Here is a 20,902-nt window from a genome sequence, read left to right on the forward strand (position 1 = left end):
AGAATGGCATAATATCTACAACATAATAGAATGACAGGAGGAACTTTGCAATGAATGCCATGTACTCTGAGGAGTGTACATATTTTTAGTAAACTTTTTGTTTGTCTTCCTTTTTTGTGTTGTTATCTACAGAATGAAGTATTAATCTTTTGTTTCAGAACTCTTTTATATTTAATAATGGAAAGCTTTTCCTTTTTCATTAATTTAAGTACATGGCAAGTTAATTTCACTCTCTACTACTGAACTTATGCTTATAGTTATTCTGTAACTGATTTTGTACCTTAATCATTCTGTAAACAACTAGAGGATGTGAACAAAACATTGTATTATGATTCGCAAATCATTCATAGCCTTAATATGTTTGTCCTATTGTATGATTCAGTTAAATGATTTATTTTTCCTTTTTTTTTACTCATTTTTCATTCTGTGATTTCTTTTCACCAGTCAGGTTCATTCTTTTGTTAAAAGGGGAAATGAAGACACTTGTGAACTATCAAAACAGATGTTTAATTTATCATCCTGTATTGTCAAGCATGCATTGTTTTATATATCTAAATGTCTGATATGTAGGACAGAAGTAGGATATTTACTGATTTAACATTTTGTGCATAGCAGAACACAATTTACAAACAACTGTTTTAATATAGTTTTTCAAAGGAACTTTGTACCTTGGATTCATAACTTGGGCAAATTTCAAAAATTTTTCTTATCAAATATTGAAAATGATTAGTACTCTATAGAAATATTTCAGAAATAAGCTTATTCAAATTTTAGACCTTACAAAATTATACTCATTGAAGAATTATCTTAAAGCATTACATTTTTTTCCTTTGGAATGAGAATAGACCTTGTTTTTGGTATTCTGTTTTCTTCTAATATTTTCATTTTGTAAACTATTCCTTACTAGCTCCAGGTCAAAGTAATTTCTTTTTTTAATGGGTGAAGGTGATTCATTTTGGAATTTCTTGTAACATTTCTGATTTGAGGTTTGCTTTTAATTTTTACACAATGTGAAGAATTGTCTAGTAGGAATTTTTCTTGAAAGACTCAAGAATTTAAGAAAGTGAAATATTTCACTTAAAGATTAATATGTTTAATATTCTTTAGGTTTGTACACTAAAATTCTATGAAGATTAGAATTATATAAATGCATTACTTATTCTTATCTATATTTTAGCATTTATTTGCTTAAACATAAGATAATGCTCACACTAATGTACTTTATTACATTTTTGAATTTTTTAAAGCAGTTTTGCTGAGATATAATTCATATAACATACAATTCACCTATTTGAAGAATAGATTGCTTTTTTTTATGTTCAGAGTTTTATAGCCATTACCTTAATGAATTTTAGATTTTCATCATATAAGAAAGCAACTCTATAGCCAGTAATAGTTATACATATTTCCCTACAATAGCCCCAGGCAATTACTTATGTACTTTTTATCTCCATTTGCCTATTCTATTGTAATTATATGTCGAATTCCTCATAACTAAAATACTCAGGGTCACTCCAGGTGAACTGGGCAGCACAAAATTATCACACAAGAGACATAGATTCCTTTTTCTTTGGAGTTATGTAACAGCTCCTCTAACCTTAAGGGTCCACAGAAAGAGAGCACGTGCTGAACACTTATTATTGAGAAGAAGCCATTCAAATGAGGCAGGGGGTCAGGTTTCAGGGAGTTGAGTTAGCTTTAGGATGTCTAGTGTCAGCAGGTTGACTGACATCTAGGAAGGCCATACCCAAAGGTAGAGCAAGAGAAGCGGACACACAAAGGGCATTTCCTTGGAACATTCTATCCCAAACAGGGCAAAGGGGTAGTATTACAAAGGAATAGGTAACAGGGACAGTGCCCAAGTCATTACGAAATGTAGTGATGGGTCAGAGCTTCTCGCTTCAGGATGGAAGGCGTGGGTCATTCAGAGTGGCTCCCCACAATTATATATCCTTTGACATAACTTCTTATTTTCTCCTGTCCCTAACTCTCAAGCTTCTGATGACTACTCTGAGATAACTTTTTTAGATTCCACATATGAATGAGATCATGTAGTATTTCTTTGTTTTGCTTATTTGAGTTAACAGGTTCATCCATGACAAGATTTCATATGGATATATAATATTTTATTGTATATTTTTAATCCATTGGTTAGTCTTGATAAATACTTAGATTATTTTTTTTAGTTTTATTGATTTTATTTTTTAAATACTTGACAGCAGAATGCATTACAATTCTTATTACACATATAGAGTACAGTTTTTCATATCTTTGTATATAGAGTATATTCATGCCAATTCATGCCTTTATACATGTACTTTTTTTTCATGACAATTATTATTACACATATGTACCACAATGTCTCTGTTTATATAAGAAGTATGTAGACATCCAATTCGAGTCTTTATACATGTACTTTGGATAATGATGTCCATCACATTCCACTGCTCTTGCTAATCCCCTGCCCCCCCTTCCCTTTTTTAGTTTCTTGCCCATTGAAATACTGCTGCATTAAACCTGGAAGTATAGGTGTCTCTTCAACATATTATTTTCATTTATTCTGAATATATACTCAGTAGTGGGATTGTTGGATCATATGGAAGTCCAATTTTTAATATTTTATGGAACTTGGAAGTATTTTCCATAATGGGGCTACTATCCCCTGATGGTATATAAAGGCTTCTTTTCTCCATATTCTTGCCAACATTCCTTTTTGTATTTTTGTTAATTTGATGATTATTTAATTCTGGTCATCTCTTAAAGGACCCCACTTCTAAACACTATAGTTGGATTAAGTTTCCATCAATGTAATATCTCACAGCAAGGAATAAATTTCAACTTGTGAACCCTTGGGGGGAACCCTTGGGGGAATCCTCAAACAATAGGAAAACCATAGCATTTGCCTTTGCTTTTGATACCATTTTCTTTCTTTTTTTTTTTTTTTTTTAATATTTATTCTTTAGTTCTCGGCGGACACAACATCTTTGTTGGTATGTGGTGCTGAGGATCGAACCCGGGCCGCACGCATGCCAGGGTAGCGCGCTACCACTTGAGCCACATCCCCAGCCCCTTTTGATACCATTTTCAAAAAGTCATTGTTCGTATCAAAGTCATAGAGCTTTTCAGATGTTTTTCCCTGGGAATTTTATAATTCACTTTGAGTGAATTTTTGTATGCAGTGAAAGAGTAGGTTCTGCATGGTGATGGCCTGTTTACTCAGTATCATTTATTGTAGGCATAGTCCTTACCCTCTTGTTGTTAGCACCTTTGTAAAAAAAAAAACACTTGGCTATAAATGCATGGATTCATTTTTGGACTCTGTTCCATTAAAAATCAGAATGGGAACTAATGAAAAAGAGACTAGAAAAACAACTAAAGAGATCAACAAAACAAGGAGTTGGATTTTTTTGAAAGATAAAATTATTAGACTTGAGGCTAGACTAAAAAAGACGACTTCAATAAAATCACAGGTACAAAAGGAGATAAGTAATACCATAGAAATACAAAGGACAACGTAGGAAAGAATAGTTTACTACCAACTATAATATGATTATAGTTGGTAGTAAACTATAATTGGTCAGTAACAGAAATTTCTAATGGGCATTCTGTGTTGAAAAAAGTTAAGGTATAAACTTGGCACAGTGGCCTGTAATCCCAGCAGTTAGGGAGGCTGAGGCAGGAGGATTGCAAGTTCAAAGCCAGCCTAAGCAAAAGTGAGGTGCTAAGTAACTCAGTGAGAGACCCTGTCTTCAAATAAAATACAAAATATGGTGCTGGGGTTGTGGCTCATTGTTAGAGTGCTCACCTAGCACATGCAAGGCTCTGGGTTCGATAAAATAAACCAAAGAAAAAAAAATAGTGAACATGTTAGCTAATATCTAAATTTCTCTTTATTAAAATGAGAATAATTATTATAATTGCATCTTGGTGGTTGTGAAGATTAAATGACATACACTATGTGAAATAATTAGTAACTGGTCTTCCTGAGTATTTGAATACATAAGCGATGATAACTTCTCCAAGAAAAATACTAAGAGATGAAAGACAACTGGTAAATTGGTAAAAGTATATGTAACATTCAAGAAACTAAGGACTGTTAACTTTAGGTTCTGCATCTGTGCATTCAACCAACTACAGATTGAAAATAATCCCCCCCCTTTTACTCACACATACACATACAAATCAAGCAGGAAAGTCTCAAAAAGTAACGATTGTATTTTCTGTGTACCTGTGCTTCACTGAATTCACACAAATGAAGTGATGTGTTTATGTATAACCTGCGATAGTCTACTACCATTTTACAGATCCTCAACCTCGCTCCAGCACTTATTTGAGAATTGCATTCCATTTGTGTACTGTATAGTTAGGCCTACTATGGTTGCATCTGTACTGAACATGTACAGACTTTTCCCTTTTCATTATTCCCTAAACAATACAGTGTGCTATTTACATAGCATTTATGTTGTTAGGTGTTATACATAATAGATGATTTAAAGGATTTAAGAAGATGAATAGGTTATACGAAAATAACATTTTATGTAACAGACTTCAGCACTTGAGGATTTTGTTATTTGAATTGGATTTTGGAAACTAGTCACCCGTCAAATACCAACAGAAAACTATATTTCTAAATTATTAAGGGCTCTTCTGCGTTCACATTTTAAATTTTCAATTTAGAAAAATAATGTGTATCAAGACCTTGAACATCTATTTTACTGTTGAAGAAATACAAAAAGTCCGAAAAATCATGTAACAAGATGAAATTGAAATAGATGTGCAAAAGAAAGTGTTTCTATCAGTTGTGAAATCTTAAAAACTGATAATGGGAATGAAAAATCTTTATTGCATTTAACTGTCCAGAATATATTACTGATACATGTGCATCCCTTTAGCCTAGCAATTTCACCTTTACAAATTCATCTTAAGCAACTTAGCCAGAACCTGTTTAAAAAAAAAAAATAAAAGGTCTGGGGAAGCTAAGTTTAATCCCCATTATCCACCAATGCCTGCTGAAAAAAAAAAAATTATCTGAAGGAGTTGGACAACTATGCAAAGATATATACAGTTGGATATCATTATATTATTTATTGTAGCAAAAAGAAAAAAGTATTTAAGTTCCACCCAGTAGGAGATTGATTTTCTGAATTAATGACTAATATGAGAACATTGAATTTATAATAGTCTCTTAGTTTATTTGCATATAAGTCTCTTCATTGTATTGATTATAGCAAGTGGGCTATAAACCAGCAAGTAGTTTTGCACCCCCCCTCTTTTTTTTTTCCTTTCAAACTATATTGAAGTCATTATAGATTGAACAAGAAATTGCAAAAGTAACAGAGAGGTTTTGTGTATACTTCATTCAGCTTCCCTTAATGGTAAAATCTAATGTAACTATAGAACAGTATCAAAATTAGAAAATTTACACTGGTACAATCCATAGAACTTATTTTCCTATTGAAAAAAATTATATATCTAATGGGATATTTTAATGCAGAATCTTTCTTGATGCCTAATACATAATATACTCTCTTAAAATGATAGCTCTTATTAACACTTTTCCTTTAAAAGTGTTCAGCAGTAGAGTGCTCCCCTAGCATGCGTGAGGCCCTGGGTTCTATCCTTACAAAAATAAAGGTATTGTGTCCACCTGCAACTAATTTTTTTTTTTTTTTTTTGGTGTTGCTGGGGATTGAACCCAAGACTTTGTGCATGTGAGGTAGACACTCTACAAACTGAGGTATATACCCAGGCCCAAAATAAAATATTAAAAAAAAAAAAGCCAGGCATGATGATGCATGCCTATAATCCCAGCAGGTCAGGAGGCGGAGGCAGGAGGATCAAAAGTTCAAAGCTAGGGGCTGTGGTTGTGGCTCAGCGGTAGAACACTTGCCTAGCATGTGCCAGGCCCTGGGTTCGATCCTCAGCACCACATAAAAGTAAATAAATAAAATAAAGGTATTGTGTCCAACTACAACTAAAAAATAAACATAAAAAAGTTATAAAAAAAAAGTTCAAAGCTAGTCTCAGCAATTAAGTGAGGTGCTAAGCAATTTAGTGAGACCCCATCTCTAATAAACTACAAAATAGGGCTAGGGTTGTGGTGCAGTAGTTGAGTGCCCTGGTACCCTCCCCCCACAAAAAAAGTGTCCTTATAAATGTAAGAAGAAAAAAATCACCAGTACTAAATATAGTTTTCAAAAATCTTTTTTTTTAATATTTATTTTTTAGTTTTTGGTGGACACAACATCTTTGTTTTGTATGTGGTGCTGAGGATCAAACCTGGGCCGCACGCAAGCCAGGCGAGCGCACTACCGCTTGAGCCACATCCCCAGCCCTAGTTTTCAAAAATCTTAATAACATTGTCTTATTTATTCAGTTTATCTAATGTCAGGATTTTTATCAAATGATTTTCAAAACCAACCCCAAATTATTCATCTCTGTATGTCTTTAACCCCTTTAATCATAAGGAGATACTAGCCATTTTAGGCTGCACTTATTTTTTTTTTTTTTTTTTTTTTTTTTTTTTTTTTTAACATTTATTTATTTTTTCTTAATTCTCGGCGGACACAACATCATTGTTGGTATGTGGTGCTGCTGGGGATCGAACCCGGGCCGCACGCATGCTAGGCGAGCGCGCTACCGCTTGAGCCACATCCCCAGCCCTAGGCTGCACTTATGTTTGTGTGTTTTATTTTTTTCCTTTTGAGTGTGTGTGTGTGTGTGTGTGTGCCTGTGTGTGTGGTACTGAGAATTCAACCCAGGGCTTCCAATGTGCTACTCTACCAGGTTTACAATGTACTCAGTTCTGAGTACTCTGTACTCAGTTAATTTATCCAAGATAATTTATTTCTGGCAGAAGCAAACAATCAGATTTGAGCAGATTCTTTAACTGATTAAGGGAAATGGATGTTTCTATTTTCTGACCAGACGAATTTTAAATAATGTTTTATTATTGAAGTATGATATTTACATAGAAAAGTGTGCAAATCCAAAGTGTGACAACTCTGTGACGTTTTATAGTCCCAGTTTCCAGTCAGAATCAGCATTGATTTTTATTTTTTTTTGTACTGAGGATTGAATCCATTGGAGCTTAACAACTGAGCTACATCCCTAGCCATTTTTTATGTATTTTTATTTAGAGACAGAGTCTCAGTAAGTTGATTAGGGCCTTGCTAAGTTGCTGAGGCTGGCTTTGAATTCCTGATCCTCCTGCCTCAGCCTCCAAGCTGCTGGGATTACAGGCGTGTGCCACCATGCCTGTATAACCAGCATTCGATTTAAGAAATAGAACATTACCAGCACCCACCAAAAAAAAAAAATTAAAAAATATTTAAGAAATAGCTATAACCAGCATTCAATTTAAGAAATAGAACATTACCAACATCCACCATGGCCTCCCTGATTTTTGTCTCATTACCATCCATATCAAAGGTAATCCTTTTCTTAACTTTTTTTCTTTATTTCCTCCCCCAACCCTTCTTCTCATTATTGGGGTTCTAGCCCAAGGACCTCCAGTGACTGAGCTACATCCCTCGCAGGTTTTGTTTTTTATTGAATCAAGTCTTGCTAAATTAGCCAGATAGGCAATCCTCCCTTCAACTTACCAAGTAACTGGGTTTTATAGACATCACCACCACACCTGGCTTGACTTTTACTATCATAAATTGTTAGGTGTATTTGTGAACTTCATATTAATGGAGATAAGTCATATGCACGCTAGTGTTCTAGCTTCTTTTAGTTCAATATTGCTTGTGACCTTTATTCATGTAATGCATATACTTATAGTTTGTTTAAAGGGTAACTTAAAATTGAAAGTGCTATAATTTTGGAATATAAAAATACTTTTAAATATTTAAAACAATGAAGTCTTTTAATGTTTATAAAATAAACATGGAAGAAAGGGATTCTTTATATGATAGATTGGGAAGCTATTGGAAGACATTTTTAAGGATCTCTTCCAGTGCTGTGGCTGTAGCTCAGTGGTAGAATGCTTGCTTAGCATGTGAGGCCCTGGGTTCGATCCTCAGCAAATCTCTTCCAGCTACTTGGGAGGCTCAGAATGGAGAGTATTACTTGAGTCCAGGAGATTAAGACCATCCTGGGCATATAGGAAGACCCTGTCTCTCTAAAAAGTGTGTGTGGCGGGGAGGGAGGGGGAATGAATATGAGAAAGAGGGATAGGGAAGGGGAAAGAATATGAATATGAGGTTGGCCCCCCCCTGGAGTTTCTTTTTGGTCAAATGTTAGGGTCCAGTCCAGGAGAAGAGACACTTTTCATTCTGTGTCTGTCAAATATTGAGTATATTGTGCTTCAATATAGGTGCCACATGGAAAGAGGAATATTTACAAATTGAAATGTCCTAATTAGAAATGGACCAGAAAGAAGTATAACTGAAGCAAAAGATTAAATATTCTGACTGAATTTAAATATTTGAAATGCTATTGGGAAGAAAAATTATTAGACTTATTCTGTTATTTGAGAAAGTGAATTTGAAAATTACAGAAGAATAACAAAGTGTATTTCACTTTATGTTTACTCTGAGGACATACTCCCCTGCCCAACCCCAGTGCTGGAGATCAAACTGAGGGTCTTGTTCACTAACTAGGCAAGCAAGCAATCAACCAACCTACATCCTAGCCCCCTAAACTTATGGCAAGCTTGAATTCCAAATGTAATCTCTTTTTTAATATCTTTACTGTTTATTTTAGTATTTATAAGTATGTTTTGCTGAGGAGCAAACTTAGTGCCTTATACCTGCTAGGCAAGACTGATTACCACTGAGCTACAATACAACTCTGACACTCTGGATGTAATCTAAATATCATGCTTTAAAGTAATAAAAATAATTTTCCATATTATTATGTAATTTCTGATACAATTTAATGTGTTTTGGGATCTTTTTCTTTGTAAGTTTTGGACTGGGCATATAGATTAATGGTAGAAGGCTTACTTGACATAAGGCCCTGGGTTTTGATTCCTAGCACAAATAAAAACAAAATATATAGCCAGGCATAGTGGCACACACTTGTAATCCCAACAGCTAGGTCTATAAGCAATTTAGCAAGACCTTGTCTCAAAATAAAAAATAAAAATGGGCATGTGACTTACTAGTTAATCACCTGTCTTCATTCTGGTACCAAATTTGCTTTGGCAAACTTGTTATCTTTATGTCTTCCTAGCCACAAACACCACATATCTTTACATTTCTTCAGGTTTTTCATGATTATTTTATATTTAGAGGGAACTATTTATTATTGGTTGTCCCAAAGTAAAATAGACTATTGTGTGAAGTAGTGAATTTATTTGTAAAGTACATGGTGAGGACTCATGAATTAGATTGCAGTATTCAATAACTTACTTAGGATAAATGGCTTCTAGTCTAAGATTTCATCTCAAAACATATTCTGCCGAAAATAAGAATTTTAAAATTGTTTTTTCTAGTTTTCCCACATTAAGAGAGTTTTTATCTGCTCTCTTCAGGACTATAATTTAGAATGAGTTAAAGGAGTAGAAATAGGTCAGGATTGCCCCATTTTGGTTTGGCGTCATTGAAGTCAACGAAGGAGTTAGTCAGTGAACTATTATTTTGAATGAAGACCTTAGCTATGGCCTGGGATAGTGGCTCAGTGGTTGGATGCTTGCCCAGCACATGTGAGGCACTGGGTTTGACCCTCAGCATCACATAAAAATAAAGGTGTTGTGTTCATCTACAATCAAAAAAAGAAAGAAAGAAAAAGAGGGCCTTAGCTAGAAATATTTGTCTTTTCACAAACAGTACATTCATATGCTTAATGTGTAATCAATCAAAAGTAAAGTGAAAGTAGAAACTATAATTTTCTGTTTAAAACAATGTCAAAGAATATCATAGAGATACTTCTAAAGATTCTGTGATGTATAGATTTATGTGATGTAAGGTCAACAAACACATCTTGATGGTTTCTGATATAGCAACAGATAAATTAATATATTATGACATTTAGTGTAGCACAGGGTTTTTTTAAAGCTCTGTTATCTGTAGTAGCTGATATGTGACATTTATTGGATTATAATGCAAAGCTGAATGGTTAAAGGTTTACTCTCTGAAACCTTTTTCTTGTTCAAATTTTAGGACCCTTCAAAGTTGTACAAGAAAACAGGTGATGTTGCAGCCATTGAATGTCAGTCTGAAGAAAGTATCCATCTTCATTCACAGGGAGAAAGCAATCCTTTGTCTAAGAAGCTTTCTCCAGTACAATCAGAAATGGCAGATTACATTAATGGAACACCATCTTCTCTTGTTGGTAGCCGTGATCCTGAATTAAAGGACAGAGCATTACTTAATGGAGGAACTAGTGTAACAGAAAAGTTGGCCCAGCTCATTGCTACTTGTCCTCCTTCCAAGTCTTCCAAGACAAAACCGAAGAAGTTAGGAACTGGCACAACAGCAGGATTGGTTAGCAAGGATTTGATCAGGAAAGCTGGCATAGGCTCCGTAGCTGGAATAATACATAAGGATTTAATTAAAAAACCAACTATCAGCACAGCAGTTGGATTAGTAACCAAAGATCCTGGGAAAAAGCCAGTGTTTAATGCAGCAGTAGGATTGGTCAATAAGGACTCTGTGAAAAAATTGGGAGCTGGCACTACGGCGGTATTCATTAATAAAGATTTAGGCAAAAAGCCAGGAACTATCACTACAGTAGGACTGCTGAGCAAGGATTCAGGAAAGAAGCTAGGAATTGGTATTGTTCCAGGTTTAGTGAATAAGGAGTCTGGCAAGAAGTTAGGACTTGGCACTGTGGTTGGACTGGTTAATAAAGACTTGGGAAAGAAATTAGGTTCTACTGTTGGCCTAGTCACCAAGGACTGTGCAAAGAAGATTGTAGCAAGTTCTACAATGGGATTGGTTAATAAGGACATTGGTAAAAAACTAGTGAGTTGTCCTATGGCAGGACTGGTCGGCAAAGATGCCATAAACCTTAAAGCCGAAGCACTGCTCCCCACTCAGGAACCCATTAAGGCTTCTTGTAGTACAAACATCAGTAATCATGAAAGTCAAGAACTTTCTGAATCCCTGAAAGACAGTGCCACCAGCAAAACTTTTGAAAAGAATGTTATAAGGCAGAGTAAAGAAAGCATATTGGAAAAGTTCTCAGTCCGAAAAGAAATCATTAATTTGGAGAAAGAAATGTTTAATGAAGGAACATGCATTCAGCAAGACAGTTTCTCATCCAGTGAAAGGGGATCTTTTGAAACCTCAAAGCATGAAAAGCAACCTCCCGTATATTGCACTTCTCCAGACTTTCAATTGGGAGGAGCTTCTGATGCATCTACAGCAAAATCCCCTTTTAGTGCAGTAGGAGAAAGCAATCTCCCTTCCCCATCACCTACTGTATCTATTAATCCTTTAACCAGAAGTCCCCCTGAAAATTCTTCACAATTGGCTCCTAATCCATTACTTCTAAGTCCTACCACAGAACTAATGGAAGAAATTTCTGAATCTGTTGGAAAAAACCAGTTTACTTCTGAAAATACCCACTTGAATGTTGGTCATAGGTCAATGGGTCATAGCATAAGTATTGAGTCTAAAGGGGTTGATAAAGAGCTAAATGATTCAAAAACTACACATATAGATATTCCAAGAATAAGCTCTTCCTTGGGAAAAAAGCCAAGTTTGACTTCTGAATCCAGTATTCATACAATTACTCCTTCAGTTGTTAACTTCACTAGTTTATTTAGTAACAAACCTTTTCTAAAACTAGGTGCAGTATCTGCATCAGACAAACACTGCCAAGTTGCTGAAAGCCTAAGCACTAGTTTGCAGTCCAAACCATTAAAAAAAAGAAAAGGAAGAAAACCTCGGTGGACTAAAGTGGTGGCAAGAAGCACATGCCGGTCTCCAAAAGGGCTAGAATTAGAAAGATCAGAGCTTTTTAAAAATGTTTCATGTAGTTCACTATCAAATAGTAATTCTGAGCCGGCCAAGTTTATGAAAAACATTGGATCATCTTCATTTGTAGATCATGACTTCCTTAAACGCCGATTGCCAAAGTTGAGCAAATCCACAACTTCATCTCTTGCTCTCTTAACTGATAGTGATAAACCATCTCATAAGTCATTTGCTACTCACAAACTATCTTCCAGTATGTGTGTCTCTAGTGACCTTTTGTCTGATATTTATAAGCCCAAAAGAGGAAGGCCTAAATCTAAGGAGATGCCTCAACTAGAAGGTCCGCCTAAAAGGACTTTAAAAATCCCTGCCTCTAAAGTTTTTTCTTTACAATCTAAAGAAGAACAAGAACCCCCAATTTTACAGCCAGAAATTGAAATTCCTTCCTTCAAACAAAGTCTCTCTGTATCACCTTTTCCAAAAAAGAGAGGTAGACCTAAGAGGCAAATGAGGTCACCAGTCAAAATGAAGCCACCTGTACTATCAGTGGCTCCATTTGTTGCTACAGAAAGTCCAAGCAAGCTGGAATCTGAAAGTGAAAACCATAGAAGTAGCAGTGATTTCTTTGAGAGTGAGGATCAACTTCCGGATCCAGATGACTTAGATGACAGTCACAGGCCAAGTGTCTGTAGTATGAGTGACCTTGAGATGGAACCAGATAAAAAAATTACCAAAAGAAACAATGGACAATTAATGAAGACAATTATCCGGAAAATAAATAAAATGAAGACTTTAAAGAGAAAGAAGCTGTTGAATCAGATTCTTTCAAGTTCTGTAGAATCAAGTAATAAAGGGAAAGTGCAATCCAAACTTCATAATACAGTATCAAGTCTTGCTGCCACATTTGGTTCTAAATTGGGCCAACAAATAAATGTCAGCAAGAAAGGAACCATTTACATAGGAAAGAGAAGGGGACGCAAACCAAAAACTGTCTTAAATGGCATTCTTTCTGGTAGCCCTACTAGCCTTGCAGTCCTTGAGCAAACTGCTCAACAGGCAGCTGGTTCAGCATTAGGACAGATCCTTCCCCCTTTACTGCCTTCATCTGCTAGTAGTTCTGAGATTCTTCCATCACCTATTTGCTCTCAGTCTTCTGGTACTAGTGGAGGTCAAAGCCCTGTTAGTAGTGATGCAGGATTTGTTGAACCCAGTTCAGTGCCATATTTGCATTTGCACTCTAGACAGGGTAATATGATTCAGACTCTTGCAATGAAAAAGGCTTCAAAGGGGAGGAGGCGGTTATCTCCTCCTACTTTGTTGCCAAATTCTCCTTCACACTTGAGTGAACTCACATCTCTGAAAGAAGCTACTCCTTCCCCAATTAGTGAGTCTCATAGTGATGAGACCATTCCCAGTGATAGTGGAATTGGAACAGATAATAACAGCACATCCGACAGGGCAGAGAAATTTTGTGGACAAAAAAAGAGAAGGCATTCTTTTGAGCATGTTTCTCTGATTCCCCCTGAAACCTCTACAGTCCTTAGCAGTCTTAAAGAAAAACATAAACACAAATGTAAGCGCAGGAGTCATGATTACCTCAGCTATGACAAGATGAAAAGACAGAAACGAAAACGGAAAAAGAAATATCCCCAACTCCGAAATAGACAGGATCCAGACTTCATTGCAGAGCTGGAGGAACTAATAAGTCGTCTAAGTGAAATTCGGATCACCCATCGAAGTCATCATTTTATCCCCCGAGATCTTTTGCCAACTATTTTTCGAATCAACTTTAATAGTTTCTATACACATCCTTCGTTTCCCTTAGATCCTTTGCACTACATTCGAAAACCTGACTTAAAAAAGAAAAGAGGGAGGCCCCCTAAGATGAGGGAGGCAATGGCTGAAATGCCTTTTATGCACAGCCTTAGTTTTCCTCTTTCTAGTACTGGATTCTATCCCTCTTATGGCATGCCTTATTCTCCTTCACCCCTTTCAGCTGCTCCCATAGGATTAGGTTACTATGGAAGGTATCCTCCCACTCTTTATCCACCTCCTCCATCTCCTTCTTTCACCACTCCACTTCCACCTCCTTCCTATATGCATGCTGGTCATTTACTTCTCAATCCCACGAAATACCATAAGAAAAAGCATAAACTACTTAGACAGGAGGCCTTTCTTACAACCAGCAGGACTCCTCTCCTATCCATGAGTACCTACCCCAGCGTACCTCCTGAGATGGCCTATGGTTGGATGGTTGAGCACAAACACAGGCACCGTCACAAACATAGAGAACACCGTTCTTCTGAACAACCCCAGGTTTCCATGGACACTGGCTCTTCCAGATCTGTCCTGGAATCTTTGAAACGCTATCGATTTGGAAAGGATACTGTTGGAGAGAGATACAAGCATAAGGAAAAGCACCGGTGTCACATGTCCTGTCCTCATCTCTCTCCTTCAAAGAGCTTAATGAACAGAGAAGAACAGTGGGTCCACCGAGAGCCTTCAGAGGCTAGTTCTTTAGCCTTGGGATTGCAGACACCTTTACAAATTGACTGTTCAGAAAGTTCTCCAAGTCTATCCCTTGGAGGATTCACTCCCAACTCTGAGCCAGCCAGCGGTGATGAACATACAAATCTTTTCACAAGTGCAATAGGCAGCTGCAGAGTTTCAAACCCTAACTCCAGTGGCCGGAAGAAATTAACTGACAGTCCTGGACTCTTTTCTGCACAGGACACTTCACTAAATCGACCTCACAGAAAGGAGCCACTGCCTTCCAGTGAAAGGGCTATACAGACCTTGACAGGTAAGAGGGTTATTTCTTGTTTTATTTTTGTTTCAGTATAAATTTTTTCCCCATTGGTTGCCTGATACCATGTAGTTGAACTTTTAATCTTTTTTTAAATTACCTTTTTATAAATGTATTTTGAAATCTTTTCAAAGTTCTCATGTTTCTTAGATGAAAGAAATAAGAAATGTCTTTGCATTAATTTTGAATCTTGAACTGAGGTAACTTTGTCAAAAAAAATTTTTCTACACAACTTTTGGAAACCAGGGAAAAAGAAAATTATTTACCTTCCTCCTGCAAAACGGCTGTACACAAAACCATTTGTTAACAAATAGTTGAGAGGGGCTGGGATTGTGGCTAAGTGGTAGAGTGCTCGCCTAGCTCGGGCGGGATCCTCAGCACCACATAAAAATAAAAACATTGGGTTGTGTCCATCTACACCTAAAAATAAATATTAAAAAAAAAAGAAATAGCTGAGAGATACCTGTTAATAGAGTGTAGGATTTTTAAAGCAATTATAAATGCTTTTATGTTATAGGAAGAATATGTTATTGGGCTGGGGATGTGGCTCAATCAGTAGCACGCTTGCCTGGCATGCGTGCGGCCCGGGTTCGATCCTCAGCACCACATACAAACAAAGATGTTGTGTCTGCCGAAAACTAAAAAATAAATATTAAAAATTCTCTCTCTCTCTCTAAAAAAAATTTTTTTTAAAGAAAGGAAGAATATGTTATTAACCTTGTATAACATGTCTTAAAAAAATGTAAGACTTGAATATTTTCAGCCTTGTAAAATTTAACTCAGTATTTACAGGGATTTTATTTGCAGAATACCTCTTCATAAAAGCAGTTTCCATTAGATATAAAAGAAATGGTATAGATCTAGATAATATAATCATATCCTCTCGAAATGTCTTAAGAATTAAAAAAGAAAACAAGAAAGAACATTATCCATTCAAAAACACATAGCTAAGTTAGAAATTATTTATCACAGATCTCAACTCTGAAGGCTTGTAAATTAATTCTAGAAACTGTAGAAACTGGGGCTGGAGTTATGACTCAGTGGTAGAGCACTTGCCTCGCATGTGCAAGGCCCGGGTTCCATCCTCAGCACCACATATAAATAAACAAACAACAAACAAACAAATAAATAAATAAATATTACTGTGTACGATTACAAAAAATGAGCATCCCTTAAAAAAGAAAAGAAACTGCACAAACCTGGAAAAAAGTTTTATGTTCATGTATATTTTTCTAGAGAAAATCCATAGATTTCATTAGATTCTCTTAAGACTTTCTTAGCCTCAATACCCTCTCCTGTATAATGGGATTAGTAGAGATATTTTAAGAAGTAAATGATATTTTAGTGCTTGTACACTGATTTGTATGTAGCAAGCACACAAGTGTTGCAATTATTTCTCTAAAAGATAATAATCTTGTGGGGCTGGTGTTTTAACCCAGTGATAGAACATTTGCTTTGCACATGTGAGGCACTGGTTTTGATGCTCAGCACTACATAAAATAAATAAATAAAATAAAGATATTGTGTCAGTTAAAAAAAAAATCTTGTGAATTGGGGGAAACAGACAAGGAGCTTTTAAACTGTTTTTCTTTATTTATTAGCTGCTTAGTGGAGAAATTGAGGTTCATTTGACAATTTTTAAAACAAATATGTAATCAGTGACAGTTTTTGAGCATCTGTTATTTACCAGGTATTCTCCTTTTGAGCCCTTGTTACATAATAGGAATTAAAGCACAAAGGTTTGTTGTTTTGTGGGAATTTTAGTGGAGGTAATGGATAACAACCAGAAAAGAATCACATTGTTTCATTAAAATTGTGTTAAAGGATATAAAAAAAGAACAGTGAAATGATAAAATGGGGGGAAGGGCTAAATCAGAGGAGGTTCCCCTTAGTGACCCTTAACTGCATTAATAGCACTTATCTGTGTAAATAGAATTCCACTCATTCATTTATTCATTCATTTGTTCATTCATTTATTCCAAAAAACAACAGCACTGTTTAACTCTGATACATGTAGAGAGTAAAGACCTGATATCTTGGAACTGGAGTTTTAGTTCAATGGTAGGGTGCTTATCTAGCACATATGAGGCCCTGAATTTGATCCTCAGCATCACATAAAAATAAATAAATAAAATAAAGGTATTGACTATAACTAAAAATTTTTTTAAAAAACCTGATATCTGACCTCATTTATTTTTAGCTTAGTGATGGAAGATGAATAGGAAATAAAGCAAATAATGACATAATTGAGAACGTGCTATGAAGTTAATGTAATAGGATGCTTTGAAATTAGTGTAACAAAATGAAGAGATGGAGAATAAAGGACAGGGCAAAAAGAATCTAATTACATAGAGTTATTAGTTATGGCCTGAGGGTTAAAATTGTGGGACTTGACTGAGACAGGAGGAACGTGAGTTCAAAACCAGCCTCGGCAAAGGCAAAGCCTGAGTAACTCAGTGAGACCCTGTCTCTGATAAAATGGGGATGGGGATGTGGCTCAGAGATCTAGTGCTCCTGAAAAAGCTTCACTGTGATAGGGGATATTAGATAAACTGGAAAAAAGCTTCACTGTGGTAGGAAAAGGAATATAAAAGAGTAAATGGTAGAAGATGTAACAGAAAACAGCCAGACTATATAATAAAATTTTGTACTAAGGGCAAAAGATATAGAAGAATTGAGTTTAGATATGCATTATTGAATGATCATACTGACATCAGTATAAACACTAAATTGGAGGGGATGAAAGGAATTGTAATAATTGAATAAGATGATGGTGGTTAGACTAGAGTGGTAGACCACTTTTTATATGAACATTTGGGAGATTGTTGATGCCATGCACTGAGACAGAGAAGGCTAAAGGATGAGCAGATTTAGGGAACAGCTGATGTTTACTTTCTTTCTTTCTTTTTTTAATTTTTTTTTATTTGGTGGTGGTGGGGATTGTGTCCAGGGCCTTGTGCATGCAAGGCAAGCATTCTCCCAATTGAGCCATATCCCCAGTCCCTGATGTTTACTTTCTAATAAATATAGTTATACAGTTTTTTGTTTTGTAGTGCTGAGGATTTAATCCAGGGCCTTGCATAAGCTAGGCAAACACTCTAATATTGAGCTATGCCCTCAACTCTCTAATATATAGTTTGAGATACCTGAAAAATGATAGAGATACTGAGTAGACAATTGGATATGTAATTATGGGGCTCATTATGAAAGTTTGGATAGGAGGTTGAAGCATTTCACTATGAGCTTTTTGTTATATATACATATGTGTGTGTGTGTGTGTGTGTGTATAAATAAATAAATATATAGTAGATGGACACAATACCTTTATTTTATTTGTCTTTTTATGTGGAGCTGAGGATTGAACCCAGGGCCTCACAGTGCCAGACAAGTGCTCACATTGAGCCACAACCCTAGCCCCATTGCTGAGTTTTTGAAAACTTTTTTTAGCAATATCATTCACTAAAAACGAAAGGCCTTCTGGGTAAAATATAGTTGGGAACAGACTTTTAAAACCTGTGCAGAATATCCAGCAAAATAATAATTATAGAAACAGCAATAGTTAAAAAGACACTTTAGTTGCTACAGTGGTGCACACCTGTAATCCTAGCACTGTAGAGGCTGAGGAAGGAGAATCATGACTTTAAAACCAGCATAAGGAGCCTAAGCAACTTAGCAAGACCCTGCCTCTGAATAAAATATTTTATAAGGAGGGCTGGGAATGTGACTCAGTGGTTGAGCACATCCGGGTTCAATCCCTGGTATCAAATACAAAAAAAAAAAAAATTACATGATAATCACTTAATAGAGAAAGACGTAAACATAGGCGTAAACTTTTGAGGAAAAGATGGAAGTAGTTTGATAGAAGGCAACATCAAGAGGGATTAGAGCTGCTCAATTATAGACACAAAAGGATGTCATTGGCTGGTAAATGTAGGGATACTGGAGATAGCTTGTTTTGGTTTATTGACCTTGTTTGTTTCTTTTGCACAAAGATTGGGGTAAGTCACATTATAAATCCTTGCAGGAAAATTTGTAGCATGTGGGATGATTAGGCATTTTGAACAGAACTTCATTTCTCCATGGCTTTATGCATTTAGTTAGTTTAATGTGTTCTTTTTCAGCTGCTAACTTGGTATTGGAAAACATTTGTATATTTTGAAAAATGTATATATAACATTTGTGTATTTTGAAAAATAATGCAGCTTATCATGTATCAATGATACATGAACTATTTTACTGCACATAAATACATATGAATCATATATGTATAGTCAGGGTGATGTTATTTCTCTAGGGAAAAGATAAAGAGTGAGGAAAAAAAGAGCCTTGGATAGTTATAAGAAACTTCTATAAATAAAAGAAATGGTTAATAGCCTCTGGCTTATGTATAAGTCTTTAGGGTGATCTCTACAGATTTAAAAGATAAATAGCTAAAATTTCAGAATTTGGTCATTTCACATAAAAATTTAGAACTTTGCTTGTCAAAAAAATTAGAATCAACAATCAATTCATGTTTCTTGGATGTGGCAGACCCCCTTTAGCTGGTGCCTCCTTTTTTTCCATTTGCCATAGTTATCACAGTTTCCTATTATGTATTACTTCTGGTCCTTTTCAAAGCTATTTAAGCAAGAAATTATTGAATTTGAAGTCCCTAATTTGAGAGCTTTGAGAAGGACCTTACAAAGGATGGAGAAGGTGAAGGTGATATGAGGTGATGGATTACGTGATTTGAATGTTAATATCTACATGGACACTGAAATATCCAAGAGGGCATTTACAGAAGTCAAGATGTAATGATGGATGTGAATCTGGTTCCAGATTCCTGTGGAAATGAGAGAAATAGCAGGGAAGTCAAACATGCACACATATCTATGTAAAGAATAAGAACTTGTCTTTTCTTTTTTAAAAAAATAACATGAAAAAAAAATACTAAGACCTCACTGAAGTTCTATTACTAATTCTCTGTCATCAGCTAGATGTCTTTGATTTCTTGATGTTAACTCTCTGGAATTAGTGAAAAGACTCCACAAGTTAAGAACAAAGTCTATCACAAAGACTGCCTTTGTTTCAGGTGCCAGTCACACATTTCAGTGTCTCTGAACCATACAGATTTTGCCCAGTCTTAAAAAGATTTGGGATTTCCTACAGCCCCTTCAATTTTGATAATTTGCTGTAACAATTTTTGGAATTTACAGAAAGTGCTGTTTAGATTACAGTTTTATTAAAAAGGATACAGATTAGGAGCAACCAGTTGAAGAGCTGCTTCATAAGACAGTATTTGATGGAGGTAGGAGACAAAGACCTTCCACACACCTTCTCCTTATCGAATCTGGGAATGTTACCCTCTTAGCATATTATTGTGTTCACCAGATAGACGTTCCACTGAACCTCAGTTTCTGGAAATTTTATTGGATTTTCATGAGAGGCATTTTTTTTAAATAATCCACTATGTGACTGAGCTCTGTTTCTAGCCCCCTAGAAGTTAGGTTGTTCCAAAGTTTCAAACTTATAATCATGTGGCTGACTACCAGCTCCGTGCAGTTATCCTAGGGCTTACTGTAAATCATCTCAAAGGCATAACAAAAGACATTCCTGTCATTCAGAATTCTAAAGCTTTTGAAGCTGTGCCAGAAACGAGAGACAAAGACCAGCTATATTCTTATCAGAACTCTAAATTCTTCTACTAATTGCTATTTTTTGAAATCTCTCCATCTTCACAATTACTGCTAAGAGAATGTAGATGTGACTTGATTTTTCTTCAAGTGTTGCAATTATTTATATAACCAAAAAATCAAATAGACTCAGAGCAGAGATGGAGAGGGAGGATCAGCAAAACTAAAGGTGGGCAGTCCAAGAGGCTAGAGGGAGCTGGTAGTTGGGATAGAAGAAGAGGTTGTTGGTAGAAGAACAGGTTGTTATTGTTGTTTGTTTTGTTTTGTTTTTTGGTACTGGGTATTAAACTCTGGGGGACTGAACCACTGAACCACACCCCTGGCCCTATTTTGCATTTTATTTAGAGACAGAGTCTCACTGAGTTGTTAAGTGCCTCGCTATTGCTGAGGCTGGCTTTGAATTCTTGATCCTCCTGTTTCAGCCTCCCTAGCTGCTGGGAATACAGGCAGGCAGGCCATTGTGCCTGACTAGAAGAAGAGTTTTAATCTCTATTTTCGTGCCCACCCTCCCTCTTTTTTCTGAGAAGTAAGGTGGAGCTGTCTCTTAGGTTATA

At 35.8% G+C, this 20,902-nt stretch overlaps 1 protein-coding gene across 6 annotated transcripts in view; it reads left to right on the forward strand.

Annotated features, from left to right (window-relative positions):
- Nucleotides 1-20,902, forward strand: part of Ash1l (ASH1 like histone lysine methyltransferase) — a 176,655-nt gene that overhangs the window by 41,112 nt on the left and 114,641 nt on the right. For all 6 annotated transcript variants that reach the window (XM_078027423.1, XM_078027422.1, XM_040287678.2 and 3 more), the window contains one exon: nt 10,110-14,673. In XM_078027423.1, the coding sequence (XP_077883549.1) occupies nt 10,110-14,673 (4,564 nt within the window). The remainder of the gene's footprint in view (nt 1-10,109; nt 14,674-20,902) is intronic.

Source organism: Ictidomys tridecemlineatus, chromosome 11 (assembly GCF_052094955.1).
Source record: "Ictidomys tridecemlineatus isolate mIctTri1 chromosome 11, mIctTri1.hap1, whole genome shotgun sequence".
Taxonomy (NCBI): domain Eukaryota; kingdom Metazoa; phylum Chordata; class Mammalia; order Rodentia; family Sciuridae; genus Ictidomys; species Ictidomys tridecemlineatus.